The following is a 15976-nucleotide window of genomic DNA, read 5'->3' as shown; positions in this document are numbered from 1 at the left end:
ACATACTTGGATGTATATACTAAATTTAAACTCATTAACTATCAGAACTATTTGTATCTGTGGAGTAATAATAAATGTGCTAAGTGTGGCTTGGGTTCCCTTAACAAAGGCTTTTCATTAATTTAATAGCCATGACCAGAAATGGGGAAGTATGTTTGACTTGATTTTTCAAAAGAAGAGGAAGATGCAAAGATAATTATATAATTTTTCTTTCATTTCAGTGATCAGGTCTTAACAGCCAGATATCACAGAAGTATCCACTACATGTTGGCTTATTGTTGTTGTTGTTATTGTTGTTGCTACTTTTGCATTGGGATAGGGAAGAAAATTCAGAGTCAGATCCCAGTCATGTTCACAGTTCACTGCATATGGTGAGTCAATTAATTTTAAAGCACGCAGTGGAACCAGAAACTGAAATCTGGTGTTGCTTGCCTTCAAGTTGTTTCTGACTTATGGTGACGCTAAGATGAACCTATCATAAGGTTTTCTTGGCAAGTATCTTCAGAGGGGATTTGCCATTGCCATTCTCTGAGGCTGAGTGTGACTTGCCCAAGGTCACCCAGTATCTTTTACTTGCTTCTAAATCACTGTGCTCTTAGAGGAACAAAATGCACATTAATTTCAATGTACAATCACATTTCAGAAACCCCTTGTCCACAAATCATGGACCTGATTCTGATGCACCTAATACCACTCCAAGAACACTGTTGTTGTTTTTTTGGGGGGGGATGTCTGATGCTTCAGAGTAGACAAACTTTGTTCCATGCACAGAATTAATTAAAAAATAGTGTGTATGCTATAGGTATAAGATGTACATGAAGCATTAATGAATTTCATATATAGATTTTGACTCCATTTCCAAGATATTTTATTATGTAAATGCAAATATTCCAAAAGCCAAGGTCACCCAAGGGGTTTTCATGACCAAGCTGGAATTCGAACCCTGGTCTCCAGAGTCATAGTCCAATGGTCAATCCATTCTCTCATGAGATGACCTGACTCACTGAAAAAGATGATAATGCTAGGGAGACTGGAAGACAGTAGGAAAAGAGGAAAACCACTTTGCAGGTAAGTTGGTTCAGTAAAGGGAGCCATGGCCCTGAGCTTGCAGGACTTGAGTTTCTTGGTGGTCATTCATAAGGTTGCCATAAATCAAAAGTATCTTGATGGCAAATAACAACAAATTCAATCACCAATAAGCCATTTCTGTCCTGTGAAATTCAAAGTGCCCCCGCTAATGACTCTGACACCAAAGGTGAATTGCTGAGGTTACTGGCTAGGGCTGTAGGAGTGATCCCTCAGCAGGGTAAAATAATTAGAGAGGAGAGAGAAGATGTGAGAGAAAATGTAGTGTTTTGAACTTTAGTGATACTACTAAATATTATTCTATAGGCATATTTCATTGAAAGTGAGACCTGACAAACTGCAGAAATAAAACAGTTTGAGACCACTTTAATTGTCACGGTTCCATCCTGTGGAATCCTGGGATTTTTAGTTTGGTGAGGTATATAGCCTGCTGTGCCAGAGAGCTCTGGTGCCTTACCAAACTACAAATCCAGGATTCTGTAAGACAGAGTTGTGGCAGTTAAGGTGTGTCAAGCTGCTTTATTTCTGCAGTGTGCATATATCCAATATTGCGACTAAAATTTTAGCATCTAGCTGATGTAACATCTTCTTCATTTCATTCATTTGGTCTGTTGCCATGATCAACAGTTCATTGATCTCATCAGTGTCTTTATATTGGGCTCTTTCCTTCAAGGTAGATAAACTCTGCTCCTTTGTCATCACACTGCTCTCTGATTTCATGGGAATCCAGTCTCCGTCCACCACCCAAAATATGCACATATACTTCATATATGATTTTTTTAAAAATTGGGTAGAGTGAGGGACTGAACAGACCACCCCTAAGGGGTGGCCTGCACCCACCCCTTTCTGTGCCAGATCAGGGCCATGGCAACTATATGCCACAGGTCTGATCTGGCCTTTCCATGGTGCAAAAAGGAGCTGCAAAAAGTGGTTCCTTTTTGCTCCATGGAAATGACACCATAGCTCCTGGCATCGCAGCTTCTTGGTGCTCCTTTGGTCCTGCATCATCTGCATCAGGGGAGCCCTGTGATGCTTCCCATCATGTGGGGTGTGCGGCATGGGGCCAGAGTCAGGCCGTGCATCCTGCGGACACCACACCCCCAATCTGCTCTGATGCTGGCCTTTGGCAATGCTCTGAGTCCTCTTTATGTAGCTTGCGGGCAGTTCATAAACCCCAAAATAAGGCCTATACTTTAGGTTTATGCCCTCTAGCAGCTTGATATTATTACAACGTTTTGTTCTTGGAATCATAGAATGATTCACAGTTTTAAATAGTTTAAAAGAAGTTTAATTGCTGTGAGCTACTTTGGGAGGCAGTCTTTTCCCCTGAAAGAGAAAACGTAACAATATAATACACATAATCACTGGATTGGGATTAATGGAGACAGCTGAATGTTTTGTGCATGCTACAGTGAGAGAAATATTTATAATGGCCACAGTTGTGAAAAGTTGGATGTTGGGATCAATGTTGATGGATCAGCCAAGTTTTTAATTGAACAGATTAAAGCTTTATGGCCTTTCCCACATGTGCAAGTCTGTTTCTCTTCCGGCAGCAGCCTTTTTGAAGTGTAGTCAATATTTGACTTCCAAATGTGAAACTTATACTCAAATGTTATGATAACAGAAGTCATTTACTTAGAGATAGTGGTATTAGCTGTTTCATAATATTAGATTAAATAAACCTTTCCATTTTAAGCAGGAATAAGCAATAAAGCCATGCAGGAAGTGAGAAGTTATGACTTCATTGCCTTGCAGCATAAATAGGAGGAGAGGAGGGGAGGGGGAGGGAAAATGGGGCAGCATTTTTAAGACTAACTGGTTTTTATTTTAGTGTCAGCTTTTGTGGCTGACTCTGAAGAAGTGGCTTTATCTTCACAAAAGCTCATGCTAAAATAAAAACCTGTTGTCTTAAAGGTTTTCTTTTTTTCCCCTTCCTCCTTTTTATGCTGTAAGAGACTAACGTGGCTTCTTCTTTGAAAACTACTTCATTGGCTTGCATAATTCCTCTGATTTGTATATATAATTAGGACAGATTTTGAAATAGTTATCTGTCTTGCTTCCAAATGTTCCAGATAATTGTCTATTTCATTTGTGATGTATTTCAGCCCCAGCATTGTAAAGTTATGTTCCAAACAAATTCATCAATATATTAATTGGTTAAGATTATTTGGCAGCTGCAAATAATTGCTGGCTGAACTGCATATGCAAGAACTGCCCGCTGAACTGCATAGGCAAGAAATTTCATTTTGATCTTCATTCAGAACGTGCTCAGTGTGATATGTTTCAGTCTCCAGCAGAGAGAATAGCCATGGGCCCTACTGTAAAGTTGCCGTCTGCTATTTGAAGGGCTGTCTGGTCCATTTTAAGGAATAAAAATCCCAAGGAAGGAGAGCAAGAGTCTTGAATAAAAAGAAGAGGAGAAAGGGGGGAAATTGGTCATGTGACATTTTAAAATCTTTAGGAATTTAGCATACCTTTTTGTTGATCAAAATATACTTCTTCATATACATCAGAGGTAGGCAACCTTTTTGAGCCGGGGGCTGGGTTGCTGTCCCTCAGACAACTGGGGGGGCCGAAGCCAAAAAATAAATAAGTAAATAATTTTTTAAAAATTTAAATAAATAAATAAACCGGGACAAATGTAGGACAAAAATTTCAAATGGTGGACACTTTTTTTAAAAAAAGTGGAGGACACGTGAAAAAAATTGCTGATTGTTTTAAAAATGTTAATATAAATGCATGTTTCTGAGGCTTATATAGACAATTGCCCCTGTCCGCGAGAGGCCAAAGGCCCCGGTGGCAATCGGCGGCCAGACGGGGCTGGGGCCGGTCCCAAGGCCTCGCCGGGCCGCAGGTTGCCTACCCCTGATATACATTAATGGAGAACAGTATTTAAACTTAATTTATGTAAGGTGCATCTACAATGTAGAAATAGTTCCTTTAGAGAACTCCTCTTTGACATTTTCACAGTCTCTAAGCAAGGCCTCCTCCCGGGGTGTCGGAGGTGCGCATCTGCGCACCGCCCCGGGAGTGCCGCCCACGGACTGAAGGGGCACCACAGCGGGACTCTGTTTGTTGGCGTCCTGGCCTTGGCGTTTGGCGGCCAGTGAGTGGGGCCTTTAAGAGACAGCTGGAGGGAAGCCAGGGAGGAGCTCGTCTGTGAGAGAGGCGAGCATAAAGCCGCGCGTCGGACCTTCCTGACACACCCTCCTTTGCCTCTTCCTCCGCCGGACCCTTACCACCGCCAGCGTCGCGCTTTCTGCTGGGCGGCCTTCTCCCGGGGTGTCAGAGGTGCGCATCTGCGCACCGCCCCGGGAATGCCGCCCATGGACTGAAGGGGCACCGCAGCGCAACTGCGCAACTGCACAGGTCTTATCGGGCTAGGGAGGCTTTGGACTAGCCCGAGAGCAGAGGATGCCTGTGGTGGCTAACCTCTGCTCTTCCAGTAGCCATAGAAGGGTGGGGGGAGGATAGGGACGCGGGGGATGCCTGGGCCGGGGATAACATCATCGCGGGCGGAGCTCCAATTGAGGTTGTGTGGGGCAGGGGGAGGTATGGTGGTGGGAGAAGGGACTTGCGTTCCAGGGGAAGGCGTGATCGATGTATCATATCTATCTCGCCTTCCTGTCCCCCTCCCAACCTAAAGGACCTGAGGGTCACTCCAACCGTGCCACAAACCCTGTCGCTGCTCCTGTGCAATGCCAGGTCTATTAACAACAAGACCCACATCCTCCACGATATGTTGGAGGACAGTAAGTGTGACCTGGCTTGCATTACCGTGACCTGGCTTGGGCCTGAAGGAGATGCTGTGTGGGCTCAGGCCCTGCCTGCTGGGTTCTCGGTGAAGGACCAGCGCAGGTTAGGTGGGCGGGGTGTGTGTGTGGCCTTGATACATAGGAACACCGTGTCCCTCACCAGGAACCACATCCGACAGACCTCCTATATCGAGTGTATTTACCTGACCCTAAAGGCTAGGGACAGTCAAGGGATTCTGTTAGTGTATCGGCCACCCCGTGCATTAGAGGACTCCCTTAACGAGCTGACACAGCTGGTCGCTGAGCTGATGTTGGAGACGCCCAGGCTTCTTGTCCTGGGTGACTTCAACATCTCCCTCACGGCCAGCCATGTTCCATCTGGTGCGGGTCGGGAATTCATGGATACCCTGGCGGCCATGGGCCTGTCCCAGCTGATACAGGGTCCTACGCATTGTGCGGGTAATACTCTCGATTTGGTCTTCTGTTCGGAGGCGGAAAATCCGTGGGTGGAAATAGTTAATGTTTCCCCCCGCCATGGACGGATCACTTCCTGGTAGAGGTGAAAATCAAGGCCTCTACCCAGATCCCCCCCGGGGGTGGTGGACCTGTTAGGATGGTCCACCCTTGAAGGCTGATGGAACCTGAGAGGTTCCAAGAAGCCTTAGAGGGGCTCACGGTTGGAAATGACGGCGACTCTGTTGATGCCCTCACCGGTATTTGGAATACCGGTCTTTCTAGGGCTATACACAGTATCGCTTCCAAGCGCCCTCTCAGGCCTGCTTCTAAGCGTAAGCCCTGGTATACGGAAGATCTCCGGGCAAGGAAGTGGGCTCTGCGACGGCTAGAGTACCGTTGGCGGAAACACCTTTGCTTAGATGACAAGGCTCTCCTAGACCAACTGTTAAAGGACTACGGAGAGGCAATGCGAGCAACAAAGAACTCGTTCTATGGTGCTCGTATTGCGTCCGCAGAGTCGCGTCCGGCAGAGTTGTTCAGGGTGATTAGGGAGCTAACTCAGCTCCCTCCTGCCCTGAACCAGATCCTTGAACCTTCTAAGGCCTGCTGTGACCTGTTTAACGACTTTTTTGCGGATAAAACCTCTCGCATAAGCGAAGGTCTGAAAGCCGACATTTTAGCAGAACCTAGGGTAGAAGTGTCCAGAGCCTCCGTGGACTTTGTTAAACTGGATCAGTTTGAGTCGGTGAGTACCGAGGATGTGGACAAGATCCTCGGAAGTGTTCGGAAAACAACCTGCTCTCTTGATCCCTGTCCCTCGTGGTTAGCGGCCCAGGGGGGACCGGCGGTAACATTACTGTTACGCCGGATAGTTAATACATCTCTGAGGGATGGGCTATTTCCATCTCAATTGAAATTGGCCATTGTAAAACCTTTCTTAAAAAAGCCCTCCCTCGACCCCCTGGTACACAATAATTATCGGCCTGTTTCGCTGCTACCATTTTTGGGTAAGGTGATCGAGAGGGCGGTTGCAATCCAGCTTCAGGCGGTCTTGGATGAAACGGATTATCTGGACCCATTTCAAACTGGCTTCTGGGCGGGTTACGGGGTTGAGACGGCCATGGTCGCCTTAGTCGATGATCTCCATCTGGGCATCGACAGGGGAAGCGTGTCCCTGCTGGTGCTCTTGGACATCTCAGCGGCTTTCGATACCATAGACCATGGTATCCTTCTGGGACGCCTGGCAGAGGTGGGAATCGGGGGCACTGCGCTCCAGTGGTTCCGGTCCTACCTCTCTGGGAGGTCCCAGATGGTGCAGCTGGGAGACGTGTGCTCCGACGAGCGGGCCCTTAAAACTGGGGTCCCTTAGGGAGCCATTCTGTCTACCATGCTATTTAACATTTACATGAAACCGCTGGGAGAGATCATCCGGAGACATGGGGCGCGGGGTTATCAGTACGCTGATGACACCCAAATTATTTTCTCTATGTCTCCGACTGATGCAGTGACTGGGGATGGCATCTCTCCTCTCGTGGCCTGTCTAGAGTCAGTAATGGGCTGGATGAGGGAAAACCGACTCAAGTTGAATCCAGAGAAAACGGAGGTACTAGTGATAGGTTCTCCTGGTCCAGGAATGGCGGTGGTTCCACCTGTCCTGAACGGGGTCACGCTCCCTGTGAAGGACTCCGTGCGCAGTCTGGGGGTGCTTCTTGATTCGTCGCTTCATCTGATTGCTCAGGTGAATGCGACGGTCAAGAGCACCTGTCATCAGCTTCGGCTTATTCGCCAGCTGCGCCCATACCTGGCCCAGAGGGACCTAGAAACTGTTGTACATGCTCTGGTAACTTCGAGACTGGACTTCTGCAATGTACTCTACATGGGGCAACCCTTATACCAAACTCGGAAGCTGCAAATGGTGCAGAATATGGCAGCCCGGCTGTTCACTGGCGTTTCCAGGACCAGCCATATAACACCGGTTTTGAAAGATCTCCATTGGCTGCCCATTTGCTTCCGGGCTCAATATAAGGTGTTGGTGATTACCTATAAAGCCCTAAATGGCTTGGGCCCAGGATACCTAAAGGACCGCCTCTCCCCATAATTCCGCCTCGCACCCTCAGAACGTCTGGGCAGCAATTACTGAAGGTGCCTGGGGCTAGGTTATCCTCCACCACACGGAGGACATTCTCCACAGCTGCCCCAGCCCTTTGGAATACGCTGCCCACCGAGCTCCGCTCGACTACCACCCTGGCCCAATTCAGGAAGGACTTAAAAACCTTCCTGTTCCAACAGGCATTCCCCGACTAAAAATCCTGTGGGCCTCCCTCCTCTTCCGTGGCCAAGAGGTTGGGCTAAGGGGTTTTTAATTCTGTTAGTTTTATTGATTGTTTTTATTGATTGTATGGTTAGTCTGAGTAGTTGTATCTTTTTATATTGTTTATGGCACCATTGTTTTTTAACCATGTTGTAAGCCGCCCTGATCTTGGGAAGGAGCGGGATATAAATAAAATTTTATTATTATTATTATTAATGCTGTTAGATTGCTTGCTCACCAATTTATGTAATATACTGGTTTGTGTGATATATATAATGGCTTAGGTGACATATCATACCAGAAATTGATCCCACCAAGGACTTTCCACCTCAGTACACCAAGCATATCCTAAATATTTTTATTCATTCATACCTGCACAAACTCCAGATTAATATATTTATATATATTTATATATGTACACACACACACTTTTAGAAATAATTGCTACAAGAGAGACTGAAATACAGTACACCTCACCTTGGCAAAGTCATCCAGGTATGCTATCCTGAGGGCTGTATGTGGATATTTCCAAAATGCTTGATAACTGTTACTATGACTCTGGGTACATCTGCACTATAGAAATAATGCAGTTTGACACTATTTTAAGTGCTGCAGCTCCACATTATGGAATCCTGGGATTTATGGTTTTACAAGATCTTCAACCTTCTCTGCCAAAGGGTTGCTTGTGCTTCACAAAATTAAAAATCCCAGGATTCTGTAGGAAAGAGCCATGACAGTTAAGGTGTCAAAATTCTTTTCTTTATTCATTTTAATTTTGAGAGTTACTAAACAGGAATTAGTCTAAAATAAGTGTCAGTCTGAAGCATAACCCAGATTACCTCTTGCTACAGATTAAAGAAAGTAATCCATGCTACAAGGATGTTGACTTGGCAAACAGATTGTTTTTGCTAAAGCATTGCAGGAGAGGAAGTGCCACTGCCAATTCTCACCACCATATGCTAAAGTTTAATAAACACCATGCCGAGATTGTGGTGTCTGCAGCTGGTGGAGTCAGCTTAGCAGGCTTTTAGACCTCTTTAAAACTGTCATGTCTTCTTTATTAGAGCTACATTTATGTATGTGAACTTGAAGGAAATAAAGATGCTTTTTGGTATTTTATTTTTTTCTGTTTCAAACTATCTAGTTCTAAAATGATTGGAATATATTAAAAAGGAGTCTGTCTGTCTGTCTGTCGTGTTCTTTCAAGTCGTTTCCGACTTCTGGCAACCCTAAGACAACCCTATCAAGGGGTTTTCTTGGCAAGATTTGTTCAGAGAAGATTTGCCATTGCTTTCCCCTCAGGCTGAGAGCATGTGACCTGTCCAAGGCCACGCAGTGGTTTCCATGGCTGAGTGGCAATTCAGACTCTGGTCTCCAGAGTCAAGATCCTGCATGCAAACCACTATGCCATGCTTGCTCTCATGTTGGCTTTTTTAAAAAGCAGAACTGAATCAAACCAAGCTCAAGAAGTGTGGCCTTTGGTAAGTTCTGTATGTTTCTGTAATAAGTAATAATCTCAAATTCAATCCTTTCTTTTTCCTTAGCCACCAGAGAAGGAAGGTGGTCTACCTCGTCAGGTTGGCAACAAGACAGAATGTGGATTACTGGGGTTTGTCTTGGACCTAAAGCAGGATTATCAGCCTGTCCGGGATCAAATGCCTGAAGAGAAGCTTTACAAAGTGTATACTTTCAATTCTGTGAGAAAATCAATGAGTACTGTCATCAAAATGCCAGACAACAGCTTCCGAATGTACAGCAAAGGAGCTTCTGAAATTGTCCTAAAGAAGTATGTACTCAGAAATGGTCTCTAAATTCTATATGTGTATGATTCCAAATCTTGTTGATCCATTGGTTCACATCATACTATTCAGGTACATAAACTCACAAAGAGACTCCTTAAATATACAGCAAGGAAATGGCAAGTAAGGGCCTTATCACACAAGGATCCTATCCTGTGACAATCGTGTTGCCTGTAAAAATATGATTGCTCCCTCACTTTGTGCACCTTCAGAACCATTGCAGGATTAAAGCATCAATTTGAACTAAAATGTTATTGTGGACAGCAACTTCCCCCCACCTCATCCAAAACATCCTTGCCCTTTTTCATTGTTTGGCACCCACATTATGCTTAGAAGGTGTAATTTTTGAAAAAGTCCCAGCCTCCCCATCCTTCTTGTCCCTTTGTTCCAAGTGGTGTTGAGGTGGGAAAGGGATGGGGTGCCTGGGTATGAAGGGGACACGTTTCTGCAGATAGTGGATGGCTCCAGGGCTCTGTCACAAGAATCTTCAAGGGGGACACAAATGAGAGAGAGAGAGAGAGAGAGAGAGAGAGAGAGAGAGAGAAGCCTGGTGGCGCAGTGGGTAAATGCCTGTACTGCAGCCATTCACTCGAAACCACAAGGTTGCGAGTTCAAGACCAGCAAAAGGGCCCAAGCTCGACTCAGGCTTGCATCCTTCCGAGGTCGCTAAAATGAGTACCCAGACTGTTGGGGGCAAATTAGCTTACTTGCTAATTAGCTTACTTGCTGTTCACCGCTATGATCTTTGGAATAGCGGTATATAAATAAAACAAATTATTATTATTATTATTTAAATGTTTCCTTTACCTTGTTCTGGTTCTTCTGGCTTGGAACTCTATCCATGGTCCTCATCCTCTCTGATAACTTATTCAACCCTTCTCTCTCCCCTCCTCATTCTTTGCCACATGATCATAAGCTGCTATGCAGATGCAAAACCTAGCTGGAGAGGCTTGCCTTGGGGAGCTGCTTGTTGCTCCGTGCACTCCATGGAGTGTGTGCATGTGTATGTGTGTGTGAGGGAGACAGAGAAAATGAGGCAGTAGCATACTATACCATTGTGGCATAGTAATGACAGAGACTCTGGAAAGGGATTGGATCTCCCTGATAACTACGCTTCCCCACTCCAAGCACACCTGCTGACAATCCTCTGACTACCCAAAATAAGAATAAAAGTGCAATTACACTTTTGCACAGGAAATCACAGCAGGACAGAAGCAGTGAAAGAGGTCTTTACTGGGTTTCTTCTGTTATTTTTTTTTTAAAAAAATCACTTTTAAAACTTTCTCCCATGGGACAGCAACAGAAGAGCAATGCTGTCATGTGGTCACCCCAATCAGAAAAGGCAATTACGGAGATGCGACTGCATTGTAATTGCCTTGTGTGATAAGCTTCCAAGTCCCTTGGAAATAAACACATTTAAGTGGGATTCTTCTGCAGACTACATCCTGGCAGGTAGCACTTGTGCCTTCTGTGTCTCGTTTTGTTTTTATTTTTACTTTGGTACGGTGTACTGCTGTTGACTCTAAAATGGGTTTTAAAAGCCTCATGTAACTATTTAGCTGTTTGTTAGAGCAGGGGTGGGAACCTAGGGCACTCCAAGGGCTGCTAACCATTCTGGCTTGGAGATTCTGAGAGCTCTTGTCCAAAACAGTACAGTTTTCAAGTTCTTAAGTCAACACTTGGAGGACTACAGTTGCCTACTTCTGCTCTAGAAAGATGGGATAGGTGTGTGGCTGTGCATGTGCAGCTTTTAAGAATCCACATTTAGGCAAATAAGCAGTGGAATATACCAGAAAATAAATTGCTTTTACAAGCCATGGTCTATGATTCTTCTGGATATGCAGGGATGCCCAGGGGCAATCCTCACTATCCATTTACCTCCCCACACATTTAGGGAAATCCATGAACTATGCATGTGATATGTACCACAATTGGTTCTACATTCACTGATTAGTTTACCATTAGAAGCTTGCTGAAATTGCAAAATTTACCAGGAACTCAGAACTTTGTCAGGAACAACTCTGCCAGGTTTAAGGTCAATACTACAGTCACTTGATGCACCTTTCATACATCAGGCTACCTTTATGTTCACACAAGGCTTCAGATGGCAAATTTCCCAATAATGCTTGTTGGATCAAAAACAATTGTGATAAGACTTTGGTTGATTCCACCTTCCAACTACAGAAGGTACCCAGTCACTTACATTTTGTCCTACTTGCACCCTTTTAACACTATTCTTAAATGTACAAGGACTAGGGTCCCAACTGTCTCCATAAACTAGTTTTACTATTTTAGGTAGCATGTTCTCTCTTATTTTCATTTTCTAACAATCAGTTCAGTCAGAGTCAACCACTATAAAACAAACAGTAACTTTTATTGATAAACGTATAGAAATAAAGTCTTTTATGTGAGTTAACTTCAAGCTCAGTATTGTTACATTAAAATCAAACACTTGGCAGGCTCTAGCTGCTCAACTCTCTTCTTCCAGACTCACATCTCTTCATCTACTTCTCAAATATCCCAACTCTTTTACTTCCTTCAAGACCAACTGTCAAAACTTAACTCTGCTCTTTAAAATCACTCTTCTCACCAGAACATGCCTCTCATCAAACACAAGTTGTTTGAGTTTCACTCCTCCTGTCTCATCCAGCTATCTCATCCAGCCTGGCAACCAGCTATCTAGCTGACTTCACCCAAAATAGCCAGCTCCTATATCCACTTCATCACTATTCTTTTCAGAAATAAAAGTTCCTCATCAATTTACTTAGGAAGACACAATTTGCTAGATAATCATAACTATAATTATTAATAAAGTATCAAATATGATATATATCCCACATGCTGAAATATTAATTCTTTGCTTTCTTTCTCCAGCAGTTTATGCAACTGATATTGCTCTTTTTTTACTTCCAGGTGTTCTAAAATTCTTAATGCAGCTGGTGATCCTCGCATCTTCAGACCACGCGATCGGGATGAGATGGTAAAGAAAGTGATTGAACCCATGGCCTGTGATGGACTGAGAACCATCTGTGTTGCCTTTCGAGAGTTCCCTAGCAGTCCTGAACCAGACTGGGATAATGAAAATGACATCTTATCTGACCTGACATGCCTTTGTGTGGTTGGCATAGAAGATCCTGTAAGACCGGAGGTACGCTAAACTAAAACCCTGATCCTAAGCAAGCTTATTTTTGAAGTACAGTACATTCCATCAAACAATAATGGTCATTTCCAAACAAATGGTTAGTTCAAAATGTTGAAGTGTTCTTTATTTTACTTTCCAAAGAATTGTACTTCCTACAGTTTATTTTATTCTTATATAGTCCTCCAAGTTAAGGGCTCCTTTGCACTTACTCTTTTTTCCAAAAGTAGTTCTGGCCTTTCTTCATATGCTCTAGAACTTCTGTGCTGCATAAATTTCAATAAGACCTCTTTGTAAGTGAGTTTCAGATTATAGCCTGAATTACTGATAATGCAAGCATTCCCTTCCTGAGTATTGCAAGTTCATAATTAGCTCACAATATTTCCTCCAAAGGAAAGAGATGGGAAAAGAAAGATGAAAGAGTGCACAAGTCCCATCACATATTCACACAAAAAGAATTGCCATCCATTTAAAAAAAGGAAATGGAGAATTTTCTCCTCAAGTATACCCTGAAAATGATCTAAATTGGGTGTGAAACTGCAGCAGGTCCAGGAGCCACCTTTGGCCTTCAAGACACTCCAGGAGAGCCTCTTGGTCTACCAAAAATGAAACAAACCCTCCAAAGTGACCTCAAGCTGAACATATGAGTTTTTTTGATGTTAACCTGTAAGGAAAGCAAAGGGTTTTTTGGTTGTTTGAGAGATGATGTGCAGATGAGGATTCATGGGTGGACGAGGCAGGAATTGATGCAAGACAGAGAGGAATTCTGTGCCTTTAAAAGCTGTTACTTACAATTTTTGGGAATTCTTATCTGAGCCTTGCTTAGGAGGAATTTTCTGGTTTGTTTGTTCGTTTGTTTGTGGAAGCAGTTTGGCAGAAGCAACTGCTATAAGCACTTTAAAAAGAAAGCCTCATTTGCCTGTGAAAAGTCATTGTTTAGTCAGAGTAATACCTTGAAGTACCTCATAAGTAGGAATTTTACTGTCATTTTTGTTCTTTTCTTTCAACCATGGTATACTCTTAGAAAGGACACCTGTTTTTTCCTGTACATGTTATCTTTTATTTACAGATTTATTTATTTATTTATCATGTTCTGAAAGAGTTTATTCCTGACTTTTTGCCAGCATCTGGGCTGGCATCTTTGGAGAAGTTTCTCTGAAGATGCCAGCCACAGTTGTCAACATGTCAGGAATAAACTCTTTTTTGGGCCACATAGCCCAAAAAACACACCCAAAAAGACTATGAATGCCGACCATGAAAGCCTTCGACTTCACACTTCTATTCCATCCAATATTCATAAGATCTTGGGAGAAATGTATACATGTTAAATCAATATAAACAGGATAAAAATTACTACAATAAAAATAATCCAAATAGATTTAAAACATATTATTTTTTTAAAAAAAATTAAAACGTGTTTAAAAGGATAAAACAGTTTAAAATTAGATATAAAGTGTTTTGAAGGAAATTATTTATTGCCAAAAGCTTTAACAGACAGCCATATTATTAACTGGCATCTAAGTGAAGCCATGGAATGGAGACTAGGAAAAGCAAGGTCTGAAATGTTGTTGTTTTTTCAGTCACCAAAGTCCATGGTATTTTACACTGTGCTTTCTGTCCTTCAGTACATTGATAAGGATGATGTATCTCTTCACTTATTTTGTTCTTGCACTCCAGAATAAGTAATTCTGAAAGTTTTCTCCCTACTTCCCACATTTACAGAAATGTTGGCCATTTTCAATGAGTCTGGGTTTTGCACCTGTTTCTTCATGAAAAACAAATTGCACGGAAGCCTTCTTTGGGAGCCCAAATGCATTGGTTTGTGCCCCAAATGTAATTTTGGCCCCCAACTAATTTGTTGTTCATGATTACACTTTATAAAAAAAAGTCTCAAAAAGTAAAACTCTCATAGGGTATAAGGAAATCTGTGAGTAATTTTTACAACGCTGATTGATGCTGGAGTGAATTACAGTTATTTTTCATACGTGACAATGAGCAACCTTCCATTGAAAAGCTGCTCCTGGAAGTACCTACAGTGAAACTCATTACAAGTGTTTGCATGCTGAGGGCATCTACTTCAGCAGAAGGGAGAGAGAACTTTGGCTACTGTGTACAGATTCATGCTGACATTCACAGCACGTCAGATAGATCTTGAGCCACTCACACAAAACAATGCTATGAGACTTGTTTAGAATTGCTCTGTATGGTGACTCCAGTGATACCTTAAGCATTAATTCCAAACTGCATTATATGCCATTTGTTTCATTATTCTGAACAATGCTCACACAGTAGAATGGAGCAGCTCATTTCCAGGCTAAGAGAGGGTGGGATTCTGTTAAATAACCTGCCTCAATTAATTGGACTTAATGAAAAATCCACTGGTAAAATATTTAATGTACAAAGAGCTGCTTTCCCTGTTGCTGGAATTTCTACAAACTTGCTTGTGTGTGTTTTATGTTCTTGCTTTCACGTGAGTTCAAAGGTTGCCTGTTATGCATATTTGTTTAAACTTTCATATACATGTTTATTTCCATGTACAGTGGTACCTCGGGTTACGAAATTAATTCGTTCCGCGGCTAATTTCGTAACCCGAAAAACCTTCGTAAGCCGAATTGCCATAGGCGCTAATGGAAAAAATAGCTCTCTGCTGCCCTCCGGTGGCGGCCTTTCCATTTAAAACAGCGCCGGGGTTTTTTCGTAACCCGAAAAAACCTTCGTAAGCCGAAACAATAAATCCCTATGGGATTTTTTCGTATCCCGAAAAATTCGTAAGCTGGGTAATTCGTATCCCGGGGTACCACTGTATTTGGGATTTTTGAATGTTGTGAATTTCCCATAGATGGCAGTGGTTGAAATTCAACTGTTAGTCTCAACTAGAAGAAACCCAGTGTTGGTAGGTCAACGCTTAAGTAACTTCTATTGATTTAATGTGGTGGTGGTGGGGGGGACTGTGGTAGGGTCAAGGGCCAGTTTCTGTTCTGGGGCTCATTGGAGCCCCACAGATTGCCAAAAAGAGCCTCAAAAACCCTGTAGAAGTTCACCTCTGGTCTGGACCAACAGGTACTAATGAAACATATTTAAAAAGTGAATTGCCACTGTGGAAGGCTTCCAGGAGAGGCCATTCACCCAATATTTTGGCCAGAAGGGCAGTCTGGAGGGCTGGATTACAGGTTGGGGAGGGTCTGCAGGCAGCCTCCATCCCACACTTTGCCTATGCCTTTAACTCTAGCTGGCACCAATAATTGGGCCGAGAGCAGTATCTTCACATGGTTCCATTTCTTATGAACTGACAGGTACCAAGGGTTGGGAATGTTTATCTGCTTATTAAAGTTTTATGTGTGTTGTCTGTTTTTGAGTAGTTTCCAACTCATGGCAACCCTAAGGTGAACCAATCCCAGGGTTTACATGAAATATAGTTATGTAGTATCTA

At 43.2% G+C, this 15976-nt stretch overlaps 1 protein-coding gene across 7 annotated transcripts in view; it reads left to right on the top strand.

The window, feature by feature from the left end:
• The window catches only part of ATP2B2 (ATPase plasma membrane Ca2+ transporting 2), a 166500-nt gene that overhangs the window by 88523 nt on the left and 62001 nt on the right, over positions 1-15976 (top strand). For all 7 annotated transcript variants that reach the window (XR_006102033.1, XR_006102032.1, XM_042450235.1 and 4 more), the window contains 2 exons: positions 9153-9394; positions 12321-12555. Coding sequence is in view for 5 of the 7 variants with exons in the window: in XM_042450235.1 (XP_042306169.1) it covers positions 9153-9394; positions 12321-12555 (477 nt within the window). In the remaining 2 variants the exon portion in view is untranslated. The remainder of the gene's footprint in view (positions 1-9152; positions 9395-12320; positions 12556-15976) is intronic.

This window comes from Sceloporus undulatus, chromosome 2 (assembly GCF_019175285.1).
Source record: "Sceloporus undulatus isolate JIND9_A2432 ecotype Alabama chromosome 2, SceUnd_v1.1, whole genome shotgun sequence".
NCBI classification, from domain to species: domain Eukaryota; kingdom Metazoa; phylum Chordata; class Lepidosauria; order Squamata; family Phrynosomatidae; genus Sceloporus; species Sceloporus undulatus.
Note: the sequence above shows the minus strand (reverse complement) of the source record. Positions and strands in the feature narration are given on the sequence as shown.